This window comes from Gavialis gangeticus, unplaced genomic scaffold (genome assembly GCF_001723915.1).
Source record: "Gavialis gangeticus isolate Ggan-Ray unplaced genomic scaffold, GavGan_comp1, whole genome shotgun sequence".
Taxonomy (NCBI): Eukaryota; Metazoa; Chordata; order Crocodylia; family Gavialidae; genus Gavialis; species Gavialis gangeticus.
Window position 1 is genome coordinate 5051147 of NW_017729032.1, and position 21112 is coordinate 5072258.

General features: G+C 46.1%; 2 protein-coding genes across 4 annotated transcripts in view; one reads left to right on the forward strand and one right to left on the reverse strand.

Moving 5' to 3' along the window:
- Positions 1-4231: 4231 nt before the first annotated feature.
- Positions 4232-16556, reverse strand: KCTD21 (potassium channel tetramerization domain containing 21). Of its 2 annotated transcripts, XM_019525282.1 has the most exons (3): positions 16480-16556; positions 7884-8576; positions 4232-5678 (listed from the first exon to the last, which is right to left on the reverse strand). In XM_019525282.1, exons 2-3 carry the CDS (start codon positions 8544-8546, stop codon positions 5637-5639), a joined length of 705 nt encoding a protein of 234 aa, XP_019380827.1. In that variant the 5' UTR covers positions 8547-8576; positions 16480-16556; the 3' UTR covers positions 4232-5636. The 2 variants fall into 2 exon arrangements, with proteins under 2 accessions (XP_019380827.1, XP_019380826.1); XM_019525281.1 differs by lacking the exon at positions 4232-5678 and having other exon boundaries at positions 7653-8576.
- Positions 16557-16685: 129 nt separating this feature from the next.
- The window catches only part of USP35 (ubiquitin specific peptidase 35), a 44992-nt gene continuing 40565 nt past the window's right edge, over positions 16686-21112 (forward strand). For both annotated transcript variants that reach the window (XM_019524440.1, XM_019524441.1), the window contains exons 1-2: positions 16686-16744; positions 17429-17612. The gene's annotated coding sequence lies outside the window, so the exon portion shown is untranslated. The remainder of the gene's footprint in view (positions 16745-17428; positions 17613-21112) is intronic.

Here is a 21112-nt window from a genome sequence, read left to right on the forward strand (position 1 = left end):
TACATCCAGTCCCTCCAGAAGTTCCCTAACTAGTTCCTCGCTAACCTGTGGCCTAGGTGCGCCTCCCCTGGGATCTCAGGGGGGCCCAGAGGGGGGGTGGCTGTTCCAGGCTGTGCTCAGGAAAATGGAGGCAAAGTAATCGTTAAATAGGTTAGCTTTGTTGTCTGGTGTGACGACCAGATTTCCTAGTGTGTCTTGCAGGGGCCCCATGTTACCTGGAACCTTCTTTTTGCCCCCTACGTATTTAAAAAAGGATTTCTTGTTGTCCTTGATCCGGGAAGCTAGTCCCATCTCTGCCTTGACCTCCCTGACCCCCCTGCATCCCCAAGCAACCACAGTATAGTCATCCCTGGTGATGGCCCCTCCCTGCCATTGGGTGTGCGCCTCCCTTTTAGCTAAGTCAAAGCAGGGCACTGCAGAGAAGAGCTGGATGCAGCTGCGTTAGCTTTGTGGTTTCCTTTCATCCTGAAGAAACTGCTCTGGAATATGCTGCACCAGTTCAGCTCCAGCTGGACCTGATTTCCAGTAAGGGCCACTAAGGGCCAAGGGCTGCCATGTGTAGCTGTGAAGTACTTGTAGAGGTGTTGCAGATTCAAGATCGTTACCTGAGGAACTGCTGATGCTCATGCCAAGACTTGCTTAGGAGGGTGATACTTTGCGTGCTGCTTTGTGAGCAACTTTGCAGCAAGGATCTCATCTTATTAGGTGTTTTGGAAACAGCCTGTAGGTGCTGCATTAATACAATTCATAATTATAACTGCTTTTTTCTCTGTAAGCAACAGCTCCACATTAACATCATGCAGCTCCTTGTTCAAACTCTGGAACTATAAAGAAGCTTAAGTTGAACAGCTGTAACGTTGCATCTTTATAGAAGTCTCCACTAAAGAACTAAGCTGTTCAAATAATAATTGGTCTAAACTTAAATGGACCAATGCAGCCAACGTGGCCTGGTTATTGTTTAAGGTGGCTGGTAGTTCACCCTCATGCACAATGCTCTGAATGGGTATGCATGCTGTTCTTGGTAGGGATCTGCAGTTCCTGGTGTAGCTCTTGGCAATAGTGAATTGCAGATGACAGTGCTGCGATCATGTATTTTATAAAGTTCTAGAGAGAAACAAGCTACCATTGCAGAAAACAACATTGCATTCTGTTCAGCAAACAAACTGATGGCCAGCACAGTGTTTAGTGCATCAGTCATCATATATTATTACCTTGTTTTTAAAGCACACTTTAATTGCGTTGTTTGGAAGAGATACAGTTGAAGACAAAATGGTAGGAAACCAGAAGTAAAAGTCCTGCAAGAGTTGTGTAAGGGGTAGAGGAAACTTAAGACAGTGTTTTATCAAGTCAAACATACAGTTATCACGGCAAATGCAGAACCAAATTCTGACCAAATGGAAAATCCTACAGTCAGCAGTAAGAAAATAAGGAGGGAATATTTTCCATTCATGGCTCTTGGTTTTCTCCAGAAAATATACAGGGAGGTGGACCACTCGCTCCTCAGACTCTCCACATTAGAGGCCTTTCCTGTAAGGTATAGTCTGCATGTTTATGCTCATATGCGCTCTTGGTATGGTAGGTAGAGTCCTGTCTAGAATAATTCATGCAGAGGACTTTGGCTGGAAAGGGCTACATATGAACACTGCTTTTGCACTGTAGGCGTTTGGCCATTTTTGTGGGTGGCTCTGCATTTGGCCTGCTGTATTAGGAGAGTTACATGTTTTAAAACAAACAAGTAGCATTTTCTACACTTAAGTCTAATGGAATCTGTAAAAGCAACAATCACTTTCATAGCTTCTCCTTTGTCTGGGAAGCATCAGTGCATGAAAAGATCCTGGGTTTAGTTTACAAAGCGCTGTTAGTAGCAGAGTCCTTACAGCATGGGCCAACGGTAAAACCTTTCACCCTCTTTACACCTAATACACGGCCATCTTTCTGGTAGCATGAGAATAAATCTGATTAACTACAGGTGCTTATTGCTATTGAACTCAAACAAGTAGCAGTTCTTGTAATCCTCTGCCTTGATAAGTGAACAAGCAGCTGGCACCCTGCATACATTTGATACACATTCATGTGCAAATCAGGCATTGCTCTCTGGCTACTGTCAAATTACCAGAACATTTCGTAATGTCATGAAATTACCATTACAAATCATAGGTGTCAGACCTCTCATCCATAGCAGAATCTTCCTCAACTTTATCAGTTCTCCTAGCATTTTCTCTAAGCTATTCCTGCACACATCCAGGCCAGTTATCCCTCTTCCTTCTTAAGACAAGTCCTCATATTTGCACTTCTTCACCTCTAACTTGATACCACGCCTGCTCATTTCACTACTATCACAGGCAGTAGCAACCCCCACTCTTACCTTCTGTTAACACCCATGAATCCCCCCCAGTTATACAAATTAAATTCCCATAGCAACTCTTCATGTATCATTTCCATTCCCGGAGATTTTCAAGGGCAGGCTGGACAGGCGCTGGGCTGGGACTGTTTGGTCAGGGACAAATCTTCCTTGAGCAGAGGGCTAGACCAGATGACCTCCTGAGGTCCCTTCTGACCCTACTTTCCCACGATCTCCCATTTCATTTAATCATCTCAGAACTGCATCTACCTGTCAGTTTAATGATCCCAGTGGCATATGCAGAACTTGAAGAGTGGTCTTTTCTGGGCTGTAATAAGCTGCTGTATAATAACCTTTTCCATGCAGAAGATCCCTCTGGACTGAATGTACACCCCTGTTTAGCGATAACACTGTGTCATTAGATCACACCCTATTTACTGTCTAGTCTGACTCTCTGGTGCATTTCTGTCCTAACAGTCTCCCTTTGTGGGGTCTCTTGACACTTTACTATGATAAGTAAGTATGACTTATCCCCACACTGCAGATGGAGGAAGCCTGTGATACACAGATTGTATCTGTGTGTAACTTGCCTCACTTTAGAGTAGCCACCTCAGGCATGCTGTGCTGTTTCAGATGGGCCACTTCCTAAACCAGAAGCAAGCTAGCTATGTCTGCCTAGTGCAACAGTTTGAGCTAACGAGCATGACAACAAGCTGACACTGTCCCTCAGCAATGCTAATTAGCTTGCTCAAAATGCTCTGCGCATGTGACTACACTGCTGGTTCAGGAGCAGTCTGCTTGCAACCAACCAACGAGCATGAGGACACTCCTCTGGAGCATGGTATTAGCACCGGGACCTAGTCACGGTGAGTCAGCAGGGGATTCAAGAACAGAACTGAGGCATGTGATTCTCAAAGCCAGGGCTGTGGCAAGCTCTTCCATCACAAGTGAATAGTGTTTTACATCCACTTTGCATATGGGCCAGGGACATTAGGTTCACAGCAATGAGGGGTCAGGCTCAGGTCTACCCAGGTTTTCTGGATGAATTTCACTATTCCAGTGAGGGATCTGGTTTTCACGAATGATGTAAATTAGTAAAAAGCAAAGTGGATGCAGTTCTGATATATAGTTGCTTTATACTGTTATAACCTGTTCCCCTAAATAAGAGAATAGGAGTTACAGTTACAAGTTATACCAGTGTAAATGGCAGATACAAGCTTTCTGGTATTAACTATACCAGGATAATCAAAGAGGTATATGTGTGAACAAGGCCTTTCTTCACTAGACCAATACTGGTCTCATCTCATTTCCATCCTAAGTTTCTAGCCTTACCAGCTCATTTTGATCCTCTTTAAGGGCAGCTTTGACAAGAAAGCGATTTTCCCCGTAGACAACTCTCACTGTTAGATCCTACCATTTAAAGAGGTTAATACTTAGAATTCCTAAATCCATGGGTTTTGCAAGCACTAATTAATTAAGCTTTGTAACTCATTGAGGAGGCCCGTAACATTTCCCTCTCTGCTTTATGAGGGAAATCATAATGGCAAAGTGACTGTGTGACTTGTCCAAGGCCACAGAGAAAATCACATCAAAGATTAGACTCCAATCTTCCACTCTTTGAAGAGCTGGCTACAGGTTAATGCTTTTTCAAGGCAGCCTTGTCATAAGGGATCCTGGTTTTCTTCAATTTAAAAAAATCCCCAATTTAAAAAAAACAAAAAGAAGTAAACCCAAATCCACATTTTTCCGTAATTAAAATGAACCACTAATATATATCAAATATATATATAGTGCAATTTACTAGTGCAAGCAATACTTGAACCACTAATATATATATATATATCGAAAATATATTAGTGGCATTTCACTTAAATCGCAGAAAAATGTAGATTTGGGGGTAATTTTTTTTAAACCAAAAATTGGGGATTGTTTTAAATTGGGAAAACCAGGATCCCTGCTTATCACAGCCCTATCCCTTTCCTCTTAGCGGAGGTGGAGTTCTCTTTTACAGCTATTCATTCTCTTCGCTGCTTATTTCGAGAAACACTGCAAAGGAAGCTCCTTTTCACTGTCTACGTACAGTCTCTAAATGGATGGAGGAATATTAACAGCTGTAGTGTCATTAGTACCATTTATACCATCTGAATGATGCAAAGGCACCAGCTTGTCATCTAACCTGGGTGCTGCCCTGCTCTGCAGTGCTGACCTGTGATGGAGGTTGAGGTGTACAGCTGCCACCTTTTCCAGCTCCCGTGGCTGGTGTTCATCTATACAACAGTGTTCCTGGTGCCTGCCTTCTCACTGCTGCACATTTAAATAGGCTTATGACAATGTTGATTTCTTTTGATGAAACAGAATTGAGGACATATCAGGCCAGACTTCACCAGAGCTAGCTTGGAATCTGCCCTACTGCCTTGAGCCCTATTGAATTAAAAAAGTACAGGAAAACCAAGGACTACTGTTGACTATTCCTTTGCTCTTAACATATAAAAATGCCTGCTAGAGAAGTTGTAAATTGACATCTGTGCTCAGGGGCTGGCGTAAAGTTCCAGTGTACCCTTAAGGCCTCCAACAGTACTAAATCCAAGGTAACCTTGTCTGCTTATTTGTTTTAAGGCACATGATGTGACATTATCCAAATAATCTAACACGCATTAATATCCAGCTTATATACAAACTAATCCTATGAACTAGATTCACACAAAAGCTGCCTTGCTTCCTCACTGACATGTACCAACCACCCTTTGAAGTGGAACGTGGCTGCTGTTTAACTGTACACACTCTACTACAATACTACTGCAATACTCTACTACAGTTTAGTATCAGGAGTGAAAAACACCTCCCAATCCAGCTGAAACTGCAAGATAACTTTTAAATTGGAAGGACTCAATTACTCAAGTTTGGACTCAGGCCAAAACATGCAGATTAAAATCCTCTTAATGTTGTGAAAGTTGCCAAGTGATTTTTAACGGCTGGGTCAGGGCCTCTGTTTTACATCCGTGCAAAAGACAGAACCTCTAGCAGCATGGTGCCAGCTGTATCGTACTGGGGTGTTGTTTCACTGCTGACTCAAAACAGGCTGTAATACATATGAAGTCACGAGCAGCACTTGCTGCAACATCTGGTTGTTAGCAGTGACACAGGAGACGTTGCCTTGTTTGTAATCTCTACAGTAAATGCAGAGAAGAGAGCAAGAGTTGCATGGATCTTCGTGGTTTAATAACAGCAACCAGACACAGCTCCTCCACAACGTCCTGCTGGGGACTTCAATGTTTCAGTACCACATCATGCTCTTTTAGGACTGGGATGAGTCTTGGCTTGACAGGAAAGCACAGGCCTGTTTTAAAAAAAACATCTGGAGGAAATAAGAGTACCAAGTATGAAACCTGGTTATGGGGTGCCCTCTGGACCAGAGCATCTTCTTTTCTCATGACAGACAATGGGAGATTTTCTAGAGTTTACCAGTGCAAGCAATACTTGAGTTAAAACCTGATTTGAGAGCCCACTGCCAGACTCAGATGCTTGCAAGGGCAACAGATGTGAGCTACCACCTTGGGGAACTACCAGCTGATTGCAAACTGCATGAAAAGTTATAGTGTGAACAAGGAGAACACAAAACACCAGCAGACTCTCCCTATGCCTGAAGAAAGGTGTTTGTGCCCAAAAGCTTGCAAAGAACAATTTTTCCAGTTATTTAGTTGGTCTAATAAAAGAGATCACATTTGCCCAAACAAAGTTGCCTGCCATACTGTGAACAAGGGCTTTAGCAACAGCATTTGGCTGTTTCCAGCCATAGCTCTTCACTGCCCTGCATCTTGTGCAGTCATTTACCTCAGAGCCAAGGAAGCCCAAAATGTTTCTGTTCTGGCTTGGTAGCATGTGGTCCAAAGTGCAGGACTGAGGGAGAATTGGGTCTTTATGGAAGAAAAGTAACTAGAAAAACTGAATGTAGATCCTTCTAGAAAGGACCAGATCTATTCCAAAAGGCAACCCATGTTTAGCACAACCCTTGTTAATATAGTACATGTCTCCACCAAGCAAGTGGACCCAGACAGAACTGATGAGGCACAGGCAGTATTGCCAAATCTCAAGATTTTGGGCGTTGTTTTTAAAGTCTGTGCTTTGGGAATGTGAAAAAAACTTAGCTCTTTTATATGTATTTGTATATAAATATAAAAGAAAGCTAAGTTTTTCACATCCCCGAAGCACAGACTTTAAGAACAATGCCAAAAATCATGAGGGTTGGCAATACTGCACAGGTAAAAGTGGCTCAAGCATATTTAGAATGTTTTTGGGGGCTGCCATTCTCCATCTTCTTAATTACTGCTGAAATAAAGTATGTCTTCTCCACAGATGGCATTACAGGAGAGACTATATCTATTCACCTTTAATGCAGTGAAGACTTCTGCTATTCTGAATCCTTGCTGCTTTTCTCAAGCAAAGGGGTCACCACCGCAAATGGGGTGAGGAAACTCTACTGTGTCTATCAAGCTTCAGCCAGAACTGAGGGCACAAGCTGACTGGAAGAGGAGTCATTAACCTGGAAACAGGGTTGCTGTGAAAAGGCTGGGAGCAGCTGGTTTAACAGTAGCTACAGCCACTTCAAACAAAACCCACATTCTCCTCAGTTCTTGGATCCCATTATTCCTCTTGCCATGGCATCCGTTGTTACTTGTGATACAAATCTCTCACAGTTTCCCGGGCAGAAGAATAGGGCTGAACGTTCATGGCAGGGGAAAGAAAATTAGCCAGCCCTGCGGGGAAAAGAAGTCTTTGGTTTAAGCACAGCGGACCCGATTCTGCTCTTCATGCTTTGCATAGCCACATACACCTGTGTAGGGGGTGTGTCGAGAGGGCAAGGGAGGGAGGATGAGATCAGAAACCTCTATCCTGCTGGTCTCGCTGCATTTGATACCCACCTTGCACTCATGCAAAAGATGACACAACATGCAAGGCAGTGCAACATCAAGCCAGTGTTAGCCTGCAGCTCTATAGTGCCATTGCACTGGATGGTTTCAGGGTGGTTTGCAAACACTGAGTATTGAAGCCTCACAGCTTCCTTACAAGATAGGCTGAGTACCGTTATCCTTGTTTTCCGGTGGGAAAACTGAGGAAGAGAAAGATTAAGTGACCCGACCACAATTACACAGCAAGTTAGAGGAGGCAGAAACAGAAACAAGGACTTCTCAATACCCAGTCCTTGATTCAAGCCACCAGATGACATCACTTTCATCTAAAACATGGACATTCTGAAAGGTCATGATGGTAAGTATATTAAAGGAAAAATCAACTCCCAGTTAGCGATTCTTAATCCAGATTAGCATAGTTTTATATTAGGCTGCGTACCGAAGTGGTTCTTATAAGGAAACACTTCACCTGTGTTGAGTTACCTCTGTGGTGTTAACATAATAATGGGCCCTTTCTACTTGTACCGAATTAATCGAATAATCTTATTATTCATGAAATCTGAGGCATGTGGGTGGGAGGAATCCACACAAAAGCCATCGCTCAGAGCTATTTTTAGCACCTCTTCAATAAATACCTGGAAACTATTAATTTGCTTATTAACCGGCACCACCCAAAGTCTCTTTAAGTTCTGTCTAGTGTATTCCTCTTCTGGAAGACCTTCCACAGTTGCCACCCAATCCAGGGTCAAGTGATTGGAGTCTTGCAGGTAGCTGGATATTGAAGAGAGATTGCCGTTGAAGCAGTAGTAAAGTTTGGAGCCAAGGAGCTTCAGGAACAGACACGATGTGCTAAAGATGTGGGCATTGAACACTTCCATGTTGGAGGATGACAGGCTGTAGATCTGGGGAGCTTCTCGCACGGTGAAATGAACCGTTTGCGTCCTCTGATCCAGGGTGATGTTGAGCATGGCATTCTTCTCAGCTTTGGACAGCTCCACCTCCTTCTCCTGCAAAGCCTCAATCAGCGGCTGGATCTGGTAAAAGTCTGCCTCCCGCCGAAGCAAGCCCATCTCCTGGAAGTCATCCGGGAGGTCCAAGTGGGATGTTCTCAGGAAGTTCAGGATGTAACGGAAGACTTTGCCATCCCTGTCAATGAAGCAGTTGCCTTGGCTATCCTTCTTGGTTGGCATCTTCCCACTAAACATGGCACCCAGCATGGAGTCTGGAAAGCTAGTCAGTGTGGAAAGGGAAGTGGTATAAAGTTTTCCTCCAACATTGAGTGTTATTGGGTCAGACATGATGGAAGAGTTGCGATGCTGGGAATAACCCTAGAAAAAAAAATCCAATACCACACATTTAGGTGTTCGAGTTCATCGCTTTGGGTGAAAAACTTTAATTTATCACATAGACATACTGCAGTTATTATAATGAAAACCAGAAACAGAAGTAGAAACCATAACAGAAATCAGTCCTCAGTTGATGTAATTCAAAGCAGCAGTCAGCTGAGACACAACTTACACCAGCTGAGAATCTGGCCCTTAGCCTGAATATCTTTTGCTCGGTCTCATGTTCTTTTTCTTAGCTGTGTGCTGAGCTCAGCCCACTCAATGGCTCCCCTACCTTGCTCTTCACATCTTTCAAACAGACTTAAAAGGAATCTTTTACAATCAGCAGAAAACCCACATAGACCATCAGCGTCTGCTTATGGGGCACAAAGTAGCTCTTGCTGCAGTAAGTGTGGTCGTTCCATAGATAGCTGCCAAATGGCTCCCTTCAGAATAAACTGAAGTGCAGGCATTTCAGTGACTAGTTACAGAGCAAACAGGGCCATCATGCCCCCATTATTGGATCGGTAGTCACATTCCCACAGGTAGGGAGGACATAATTGTGTTACAGTCTGTAATATCAATTCTCTGCTAACTACTAACAGTAATGGTGCTTGGTGTGCCTTTCATCAAAGGACATCTGAGGCTCACCACATCCTAGAGAGAGACAGGCTATAGTATAATACTCATTTCACAGTGGAGAAAATTAAATATGAGAGAAGATTTCAGATCCTGGGTGCCTAACGCAAGACACGGTATACTTGATTTTGGCTATCCCCTAAGCACCCACAACTTCAATTGGCAACACCAGATACAGAGCATTTCCAAAAAAGGTCCCAAGTATCCCAAATTTAGCACTCTCATCAACAAACACACTTAAAAGATTGACCTAAGCAACTTTTCCAAGGTCACAGAGAAAAACAGCGAAAGAGCCCAGAAAAGAAACCAGTTCTCTTTACCAGCTATTGCCAAAGCCAAAAATAATATTCCTCCCCATATTCCCATTCCATTCATCTGTAGCAACCAAATGTAATCAAATGGCTTAAAGCGAGAGAGAATTGTGGGACCACTATTGCACTCTTGGACATGACAGCTGGCAGGGCATAACTGAGGTTATGGAAGGAAAGATTAGGTGCAACCAGATGCCCTGAAATGAAGCTGGAACCCCAGGAGAACTTTCCCAGGGGGGGCTGATACAGACTGGTCAACGCGGCAATGCCTGAACTGCAAGTGCACACAAACTGGAAGATCAAAACATGATCAAATGGGGCTACTCTACTGACATGAATACATGCGAGTGCAGTGAAGTGCAGACCATGGAGAACCTGCTCATTTTGCCGACTCCTTGGCGAGACCTGTAGGAAGAAGGACTTTGCTGCAGCAACAGAAATGGCCATCGCTTGTGCAAGATTCTGGAAAAACATCTAGTTTATGATGGGGACACAAGAAGAAGAAGAGTAGCCTGTAACATTGATGCCATTGCACAGCAACAGTTGGAGGGGATCAGATCTGCTTGTGTATATCCTAGATCTCTGGAGTGCCAGCTTAGCCGCCTATGCATATCTAGAGCTGAAGGACAACCTGCATGTATTTTTTTGTTGAGTAATAAGGGCACTGGAATATCTCTTTCTCACTTGCACACACCCTACAAACCTAAGAGCACCTGAAGACACATTCCTGTTATTAACCCTAAAAAGGCAAGTCCTGGGAAAAAACAGGTATGGGATAAAACTGTTTTTTTTTAACATTAACTCAGTCTCCTCTGAAGAGTCAGCACATTGCACTGCTCACAGAGATTGAGAAGATGAATAAAATAGATCAACACACAGAGCTGGCTTGGCCTGGTTCTGCCATTCAATTAACTGACACATGTTTTTCCCTAAGGGCTTATGACTGGGATGTAAAAAAACATGTTATGAATGAACATCGATGTCCATATGATCAGCCCCAACTGGATTTTGTTACTTGGATTGATCAGCAAAGAGAGATTCCCTGTATCCCACTGCACAGAGAGAAGGGGCCCATTTGTTGTATGTGATCAATATGTTTGTGGCTCTCTTATGCTCTTTGCTGGTCCATTGAGTTGCTAAAGGGGAAAACATGATGGGTTTTGTTCAATTTATGGGCTACAACCTTTTACTTTGGCATGACTGTCCAGAGTTATAATGTAAAGGGCCCCTGGATGGTTCAGTAATAGCTTTTATAGCCCTTTACCTCTCAGTCATTGCTTTCCATCCACTCCAGGTTTTAACCTAACAGCTCTTTGGTATCTTTGGATAAGTGAGAGGGGCAAGAGAGTTTCTGTCTGTCGGCTCTGATGGACACAAAACAACCTCTATCCCTAACTGGCCTTTTTATTGCCAATTTCAGTAGGGAAGAGATATGGACTACAGAGACTAAATATGCTCAACTCTGAAGAAGGTCCCTTCCAAGCCCATGGTTATAGCTACATTGCAGAGCACAAATATAACCTACTTCTCAGGTGGGTCTTGGCCCAGGCTGAGCTCTGTGTTCCTGTGGTTAGACTGTTCTGTTTGCTAGCTTCTAAAGCCAGCTCATTTAAAATGAGCCCAGGTATTTCTATGCTACACTACAGCACAAACGTACCTTGAGATGTATTTGTTCTGCACATAAATATTTTACTTCTGTCTTCCAGGAGCTATATGTATTTTACAGCCCTCCAAAGACTGTAAAGGTGACAATTCATAGATATTAGGGTCGGAAGGGACCTCAACAGATCACTGAGTCCAACCCCCTGCCTGGGCAGGAAAGGGTGCTGGGGTCAGATGACTCTGGCCAGATGTCTACCCAGTCTGTTCTTAAAGACCCCCAAGGTGGGGAAAAAGCACCCCCTCCCTTGAAAGCCCATTCCAATTTTTGGCCACCATTACTGTGAAGAAGTTTTTCCCGATATCTAGCCTAAATCTGCTCTCTCTCAGTTGCCCCCCAAATGGATAAAGATTCCAGATTTTTTCCCCCTCTTGTTCTACAGACAGTTGTGGCTTATAAAGGGGGATTTACATGCAATGAGCCAAGTTACTTAGACTCTAAGTGTGGGAGGGAATGGATGTGTGTGTGGGTATGGTGGGTGGTCGGGCATGTGGGTGTAGTGTGGGGGGTAGCAGGGTGTTGCGGGGGGGGGGGCTGTCCTTGGAGTCCCTGGAGCATATAGGTCCCTGCATGTGGTACCAACACGTGGGGCCAGCCCTACTCCACCCCATAGCACACAGCTCCCGCCTGAGTCCTCGACTGCACACAGCAGCAGTGTGCAGGACCAGCCCGACCCAGTCCCATGGCATGCAGCTCCCCACCTAAGTCCCCGGCCATATGTGGTGGCAGTGTGCAGGGCCAGCCCCACCTGGATCCATAACGTGCAGCTCCCCACCCTCCCATCCACGTCCCTGGCCGTATGGAGCGGCAGCACCTGGGGCCCCACAGCACTCCTACCCAAGTCCCTGGTAGCACATGGTGGCAGGATGCAGGGCCAGCCCCACCAAGCTCCATCCTGTGCAGCTCCTGCACTTCTGCCCGAGCCCTTGGCTACACATGGTGGCAGTGTGGTAGGCCAGCCTGGCTCCCCATGCTCCCGGCCCACTTTCCCCAAACAGGAGTCCCTGGTCCCCAGCCCAGTGGGGCCCTTACCTGAATTTCCACACTTCCAGGGAGTGAGGGCTGGGGAACAGCCACGAGGTCACTAAGCAAAAGCCCCTGCCAGGCAGAAGCTTCTTGTCTCCAGGACCCCCTCTCTTGGGGCTGGTGGCAGGTGAAGCCAGGCTGGGATGAGGGTTGGGCGTTTAACAGCTGGAGCCATACCTGCATGGAGGCAATGGCTTTCATTGCCATTGCCAAGGGCCAGGGCCCATGATCACTTTTTTGGCTTATGGAGAGGCCTCACGAGCTGGATGCAATCGCCTGGCAGGTTGGATCCAGCTCGCAGGCTGTATTTTGCCTGCCCCTGACTTTGAGTAATCGAGTTACTGAAACCATTTTCCATCTTCACAATGTTCCTTGAACAGGACAGATCTCATTGTCTGGCAGCCAAAGATAACCAAAACTCAGTGCATATCCCCCACTTCACTGACTGACCAGCTAGTGCATCATGTTCTGTACATGCTCAGTCTGTGTGCAACAGGCAGGGATAACAGACTCATCGAATCATAGAAAAGTAGGGCTGGAAGGGACCTCTGGAGGTCATCTAGTACAGCCCCCTGTTTGAGGCAGGATCACCCCCAACCAAACCATCCCATCCAAGTCCTTGTCTAACCTATTCCTAAACCACACAAATACAAGGCATATTGCCCCAGAAGAAGACAACTCTAACCTGTGGCAGGTGTACAAATCTCAACTTGTCCATGAGTGCCCAAAGCACCACCTAAGCAGCTGGAAAACTGCCATATAGGTGCGCAAAGGGAAACAGAATTTCATGCAGAAAGGACAACTGCAAAACAACATTAGAATAGTTATTAAAATAAAATTTTCTTGCTGATGTACATCTTGATTCACACTGGTGATTCGGATCACTATGATTTCAATCAATCCACTTTGACACAGCCAGTTGCGAAGAGGTGTCTAGCTGCATGCCTTCACAATGTTGACGGTCCTATTTAACAGCCCCATTGATGATGTGGGGAATGATAATAGCTTAAGAGGAGTTGTAAATCTCAATGAGGGCAGAGAAATGTTGTGAAAGGAAATTAATCAGATTAGGAAGTCAAGTGAGGTTTTGGTTTGACAGTGTAAAGCAGCATGGCTAGGGACAAACAGTCCCCAACACAGGCATTTGCTGGGAGGTAGAAATTTGAAAGGTTTCCCTGGATCCTGTGAGAGACATAAAACTGAACATTAATTTGCAAGGTGGTACAGCAGGAAAAAGTGACCAATGACACTTTGGGCTGCTTGGGTACCACAGAATAAATAGAAACAGGCTGATTACATGGTGTTTCATTTGCGGCAAAAGGAATTAAACCCAGTGCGGCAAAATGAGAAAGAGATCACATTACACTGAAAAGTTAAGAGAATTAAACATGTGCAGCTTGCTTAAGAGAAGACCAAGGTGTTCCAGATGGTTTGCTAAGCCTATGTACAACAAACAGGGAGATTAATTATTTAGGGTGCTGCAATGTAGAATTACTAGTGGCAATAAACTGAAAGTAAGGCACGAAACATTTATGCTACGCATCAGGAAGAACAGATCTATTTGCCTTTGGAATAACGGCAAGGGAACTAGTAGAATCCCAGTTGCTTGGGTAATTTTAGTAAAGTTGGGACAAAAGACAAGCTAGGAATGAGCTGAATATTTATAGAAAATATTTCTCCACTAGCAGGGGATGAGCTGTTTCCATTTAACAGGCAACTGTGGAAAAAATTCTGTGCGCCTGTTCACTGGCAGCTAAAGACATTACATATGGATTGACAAGTAAGCTTGGTTATTCAAAGTGCTGGAATAGGGTTTCTTTCTCTTGAGTACATCCAGGTGAAATATGCCGGCCTTTCTGGTTGTCCAAAGGCACCTCCCCTTACATTATGCTTGTTCTGATTTGGATGACGTGCCCAAGGTTTCTCACTTTTCTCATGTATTACTCACTTGCTCTAAAATGTGCTCAGTCCCGTACACTGAGCACCGAGCCAATGAGTCTGTCAAGCAGCAAATCAGTCAAGAAATTGGAACCTATGAACCATTGTTGGAGACTGTGCAACGAAGGAAGCTGCAGTGCTTTGGACACACTTGCCAGCACCATAACGCAGGGCGCAGTGGAGGGAAAGAGAAAAAGAAGAGCTGGGGAACTAATATTAAGGACTTGGGGCTTCAACTGCGAGAGTGCACAAATCTAGCTAAACACAGGATAGGGTGGAGGAAGGTTGTAACAGCGTCTAAGGTGCCCCAACGGCCATAGTGACCTTGGGACTGACTTGACTTGACTCTTACAGGCTTCATTTTGCTTTAACGTTCATTAACATGTCACTTGCTGCCAGAGGTCTGAGACTAAGTCACAATTAAGACTATGCAACAGTCCATTTCAGATTCAACGAAAAATTCCAATACCTACAAAATACCATGAACAAAGTCCATCTCCTTTGAAGCCGAGATCTGGTCATACCAAATAGCACCAGCCTGTTTCCCTACTTCAGCTATTGCTGTCTTTGAACATATTTCGTTCCTAGTCCTTCTTCAGGCCCATATTATTAATACTAGAGGCCCCAGTGAGAGATCAGGGGAAGTAAAGAATAATCTAAAAGGCAGCCCTGGACAGCTTACAGTGAGAGAAGCTGCAATGGGTTGACAAAACAGAGTAACCACAAAGGGAGGTGGGGAGAAACAAAATGAACATACCTGAGACGTAGCTCACCCCTTGCCTAACCACTACCAAACCAGCAGTGACACCTAGGTTTCAGGGTAGCGGGAAGATATAAAAAAGGAGTTAAAACACAATCTGCAGGGAATAGCTTAACAGGACTGGCAGGTATCGGTGGTTGGGCCACCCACTCATTGCTGTCTCAGTTCTGGAGCGTAGGCTTTACTATGTATTTGTATGTGCTTATCTTGATTAAGTTCATTGTGGAAAACCCACATTCTCTCCTGGTAGTGCTGCAGGGCAGGAAGAAAAATATTTCCACCAAGACAATGTGAAAGACAGGGGGCCTGGTGGTTAACTGCTTGGTTAAAACTGGGAGTGCCTCTAGGCGTAGGTTTGACATTATAAAAGTGGGATTCTCAAGGCCAGAAAGGCTTGCCTCTTTTCTAACTCAATGCATGAGTATAGCGACATAGATGTGATCTCAGTTTGTGGGGATGGGCGGTTGCAATCTCTCAGCAGGTCTGAAGAGGGATATCACCACCCTCCCTGTCCCAACTCAATGGGAGGGCTGCCATCAATCTGTTTTTCTGTTGTAACACGGGGTAATACGCTGGGGGGAAATGTGGGTATTTCCAAGATTTCATCTTGGAAAGTCCTCTCTCCAGGCAGGCCTGGAGGGACTCCATTGCCAGGGAGACCTCAAAGCAACATGAACGAGGGAAGCAATCATTTCATAACAGCGCCGATTCCTTTGGCCCCACTCCTCAATCCTACTCTGTACCACTGGGAACAGCCGCTCTATCTGTGCCAAAAAGGCGTGCGTAAAAAACCCACTGATCTTCCAGAGGCTGCAGTCTGTCCAGGAAACAGCACCGGCGATTCTTGTTGAGAACTGGAGCTCAGTAGACCGGCTAAAGGGCAACCGGATTGCCTGCGTCCCAAATGCAAGCAGAGGGCTGTGCAGGCTGGGGAGGGCGTGCAGACAGACCGGCAAGGCCTTCACCAGAGGATCAAACCCTTAGGGAAGCAGCAGCCACTTGCCAAATTAAACCCTCCGCATATACTAAGGGACCGGCTCCCTTTCTCCTTCCCACAGCAGGAAGGGGCAGCACGCTTGCTGCGCAGTCCGTACAGGCCAGCCAGGGACTGCGGTGACAGCGAGGACCCCAAAGCCCTCGAAACATCAGCACAAACCGGCGCATTTGCAGTTCCCTTGAGCCACAGGCACCTCGCCCACCTAGCCCCAGCACTGCCCAGCCCTTCAGCCATGGGAAATCGTGGCTCGCGGTCTCTCTTGGCAGCTGACCTGAGGCAGGTGCCTTGACCTCTCTGCCTCAGTTTCCCTTTCTGCAGAATGGGCTGAGGAAGATGCCCCCCCCCCCAACCGTCTGAATGCTCTGTGGCTCATTTTTCCTTTCTGTAGATGGGCCTGGGGAAGATGCCCCCCTTGACCACTCTGTGTCTCAGTCTCCCCTTCTATAGGATGGGCTTGGGGAAGGTACCCCCCTTGACTAGTCTGTGCCTCAGTCTCCCCGTCTGTAGAATGGGCTGAAGATGCCCCTCCAGCCAGGGTACATGGGCTACCCCCCGCCGCCGCCCTCCGCACCCACCTGCTCCGCCGACCCCTCTCCCGGCGCTGGAGCCGAGCCCGGGGCAGCAGCCCGGGAGGAGGCGGAGCGGGAGCGCGGCCGCGGCCGCCCCTGGGACTTGTAGTTCCTCCGGGCTCCACCGCGGGGCGCCCGGCGGCTGAGGGACTACATGTCCCGGCAGCCCCCGCGGGGCCAGGGCCGCTCCCCCGCTGGCCTTAAAGGGGCCGCAGCCGCCGCAGCGCAGCTGGGAGCAGGCGCTGCCGGCTGGTGCGGGCTGCGTCTGCAGGTAAGGGCAGGGCGGGGACCCCGTCTCTGCGGCCAGGGCAAAGCGGCAGCGCCTGGGCATCCTCCCACGGCTGCCTGGAGCTAGCAGTGCACATCTGGGGAGGGAGCAGGGATGCACTTGCCCCCAGGGGTGGTGCTGAGCTCCACCAGGGGTGTCCAGATGTGGCCCTGCTTTTGCTCCCACAATCCTGGGCTCTGCTGGTGGCGGGTCATCGTGTGCCAGCCAATGGACTGGTGTAAATCATAGAAAGCGAGGGTTGGAAGGGACTTCAGGAGGGCTGGTGTGGCTGTCTGAGGGCAGGGCTGCTGGCCCAAGTGCCACCTGCCAGACCTGGGGGATGCACCCGCAGTCTTTCCCAAGGGGTGTGCGGCTTGAAGGGCGATAGGGTACAGGTTTTAGCCGTGTTGGTCTAATGATATAGGCAGACAAGGTTCTGTGAGTAAATGTGATGTCTGTTATTAGATCAGCTCAAATAGTTGGAAGAATTCTCCTTTGCAAGCTTTTTGGTGCAAGCACCTTTGAAGGGAAACAGGTTTTCTTGCATCCAGCTCCCTGCAGTCTTTGGGTAGGGCCCTAGCCTCTGGGGTTTGGGGGGTAGAGGCCAAGAGGTCTGTGTGGGATGGAGGCAAATTGGGGTGGGAAATGCATGACGTATCTAGTTCTGAAGGCATCTCCTTTTCGCAGCTGCGGCACCACGGGGATTGGCACCCTGGAGCTTCTGATGGATTCTTGCAAAGAGCCTTGACCTCAGGCTTTCACATCCATCCGCTTCGGTCGGGGGCATGGTGCTCTGAGCCTGGCCTAGGCAGGTGCTTTATCTGGATAAAGGAAGAGAGACCTCTTAAGGGAGAGGAGAGAGCCTTATTCTGTAAGTATCTCAAGGAAAAAGCAAGCCTGACAGAAATGACTTGTTTACTGTCTTAGAAAGAGAGCGACAGAAGAGGCTTGGGGCTGAAGGGTGGATTAAGACCAGCCCAGTGAGGCAGAGCCGGAGGGGCCTGGAGCACAGCAGTAAGGCAGAGCAGCAGTGCAGCAGGCTGCTAGATTGCCTTGCTAGGGAGGCACAGTTTGGGTATCCAAGGAGGATGAAAACATCCCAGATGAGCATAGCCTAGTGGTTCGGGCAAGCTCTGCCTTCTCTTCCCTGCTCTGTGGCCCAGGGCAAGTGGTGGCAGATAGCAGGACAAGGCACAACAGTTTCAGGTTGCAGCAAGGGAAGCTTAGGTTTGATATGCGGGAAGCTTAGGTTTGTTATTAGTAGGGTGATAAAGCCATGGAATAGCCTCTGTTCTTGGAGGTTTTTAGGACCAGGGTAGACAAAGCCTTGGCTGGGATGATCTAGTTGGGGATTGTCCTGCTTTGAGCAGGGGGTTGGACTAGATGACCTCTTGAAGTTCCTTCCACCCCTGATTTTCCATGATTCTGTGATTTGAAGTCACTTAACTTCCCCCTGCCTCAGTTTCCTGGTATGTAAAATGTGATGGCCACTGATGGGGGGTGTTGAGGACTAAACCTGTCAGTGTTTTTAAGTGTCTGTGAAAACCTGTATGGAAAAACTGTTGTGTGAAGGAAAATTATCGTTCTTCATGTTAAGCAGCTTGATCTGGGAGACTGAGTTTGTCTAGACAGGGACAGAGTAAAATGTGGATGGATCTAATCTCGATACTTGATGCTGATGGACCCATCTTGATGGAAGACAGATGTTCCAGCTAGATGTCAGAACATGGTTTCAAACACCAGGAATTTCAAAGGAGTAAACTGGACCCTAAGGGCATCTAGCACCAAAGATTCAGTGCAGCATCACTGCAGAGAAGGAAAACTTAGCTAAAATATCCTTGGGGCTGTGGTAGGGAAGGGTCTGGCAAAAGACTGAAAATCCAAGTGGACGGTCACAACGATAGAAGAGATCTCTAGGTGCCAAGCTTTTTGTAGTGGGCACAATGATGCACACCAACGTGGTGACAGCAGGAGTATGTCCTGAGACTTCCTACTTTAAAAGGGAACACTATTGCCAGCGGAGAATCTCCATCTGTTCCTAGCCGTAGAGGGCACATGCCACACAGGCGATCAGTTTGGGCTGTATGCAGCCGAGGGCAGTAGGATGCCCACGCACATGTGGACAAGCACTGCCACACAGTAGTTTGCCACAATACTTGGCAACTCCTATAGGGCCTTTCAACTAAAAATCTTAAAGTACTTTCAAAACTGGATTAACTATACCTGGCACCTTGTGAAGTAGGTAAAAGATCTCTGAGGGCTCGTTCCTGCTTCACTGAAGTGTTTTAGCAGTGCCCATTGCTGCTACGCTGCAGTTCAGGATAGGAAGTGCAGAATATTATTCTATCAAGTTGAAAGTAGAAGACTAATGGAGAAATGCAGTAAGGGAATTTGACCAGCCTTGGGGATAGCATCTTTTTTATACCGAATGTCTTGGGATCCTTCGAATCATAGAAAGTTAGGCCTCAAAAGGAACTCAGGAGGTCATTTAGCCCAGCCCCCTGCTCAAAGTAGGACCCCTTAATAGTTGCAAGTGACTAGAACTTTGTGTTTTGCCTGAAGGATGATCTTGCTGGCTTTTCCTAGTCATACTAGCTAAAAACTTCTGCTCAAGTCTCAGAATGAATGTCCCTGATTCTCTGCTCTACAGCCACTTTATGCTGGTGTGACCTTGCTGAGGTCAGTGACTTTTTTTTTTTTTTTTTTTAAACGGCAGCAGTGAAAAGGCTACTAGAGCTGTGGGTTTTAGTACTAAGTCAAGGATCAGGATTGAGAGACCTATGTTCAGTTCATAGCTCTGCTACAGATTCTTGCATGACCTTTGGTAAGTCATGTAGCTTTGCTGAGCTCCAGTTCCCTTTCTCTTGTTGATTTACATTACACGTGCCTTGGAACGGGAGATCTTTTCCCTATGAGTTTATACAGCCCCCTGCACAGTGAGGACACAGTCTCAATTGCCTGGGTGTGGCTGTGGTACAGTAAATATGATGTAACAAATTATGGAACTATGTTAATCTTATTTAATATTTTTATATTTTATAAATAATATGACTGAGGGCCTCGGGCAAACCCAGATGACTGAATATAAAATAATTAAGGAAAAATAGATGGAGTTACAGCAATCTGCATTGATTATAAATGCTTCAGAAAATTCACAAATTGGAATGACTTTACATGTGTTCTAATGACTGTAATATTTTTTTATGTGGAATAACCAAGACCAACAATTAAGAAGAGAGCTGGGTGCATAGAATACACAATTAGAAAGTAGAGGCTTAATGAAAGTGGTTTGTTGGTTAGGGTTGAAAGCCTGGGGGTGACATTTTATCTAATGAATTTAACCTGAGATTCCTTTAAAATTGTTTTGTAAGGTTTGATGGGAACAGGTCTCTGGAGTCTCAGCTACCTGCTGGGTAAGCGGCAGAGGCTGGATGAGAGTGCATCTAGCTAACATGGTGCTGTTCTCTCTCTTGCCCTTTGCACCGGACTGAAATTCCTGTCCTGCAAACATCTGTCAGCACAAACCTGATGTTCTGGGAAAGCAAATCCAGGACCAGGGCGGAGGCCGCTCCTCTTTATACTCTGAGCAGCTACTCAATTTTCACGGGGAATTTTATGCAGCCTGGGCTCAATCATGCAAGATGCTGAGCACTTCAGTGTCGTGCTGCATACACTCTGTCCCTTGTGACTTGAGTGGACATTGAGGGCACTTAGCATCTTGCAGGATTGAGTCCTAATGGCCCAGTAGACTGTGCATGAAGCAGGAATAATGCTAATACTTTGGCTGACATCACAGAAACAGTTTGAATGGGAATTAGGGATTATAATAGGTAGTCAGGTGACTTGGCTTCTGCTGTTACAGATCTCCAGAGAATTCAGCGAAGTAGATCAGGTTTGGTTTTGTTTTGTTTTTTAAATAAATGAGGATGTAAGGAGGAAAGCACTTTGTTCATCAAACTATGTTTAGATGGTAGGGGTTTTTTTCTTCTTTCTTTTAACTTCCCCACTTTTGGTGTAGTTTGTCAAACAACCTGCATAATCTGAGGCTGTTCTGGATTGCTTTCTGAAAAATAGGTAGGGTAAAAATCCAAGACTTAAATTAAAACAAGACAGATCATCTAAAAACCTTCTTTGATCTGAATCTGAAGAGCTCATACTAAACACTGAAAAATATCCTAAGGAAATTACATTGGCAATCGGCAGCTGGACGTGGGAGTGGGTAGGGTTGGAAGGACTTCAGCTGAAGTTAATTCCAATTAAAGAGAATGTCCTTATAAAAATGGAATATTAAAAAGAATCACTTGGGTCAACTTTGATTAAGGTGAGAGAGACTGTGTGTGTGTGCGTGTGTGTGTTGGTGGAGAGAGCGCT

What these genes read in the sequence shown, in the direction of transcription:
- KCTD21 (XM_019525281.1), bottom strand. Translation starts at nt 8,546, where the DNA reads ATGTCTGACCCAATAACACTCAATGTTGGAGGAAAACTTTATACCACT.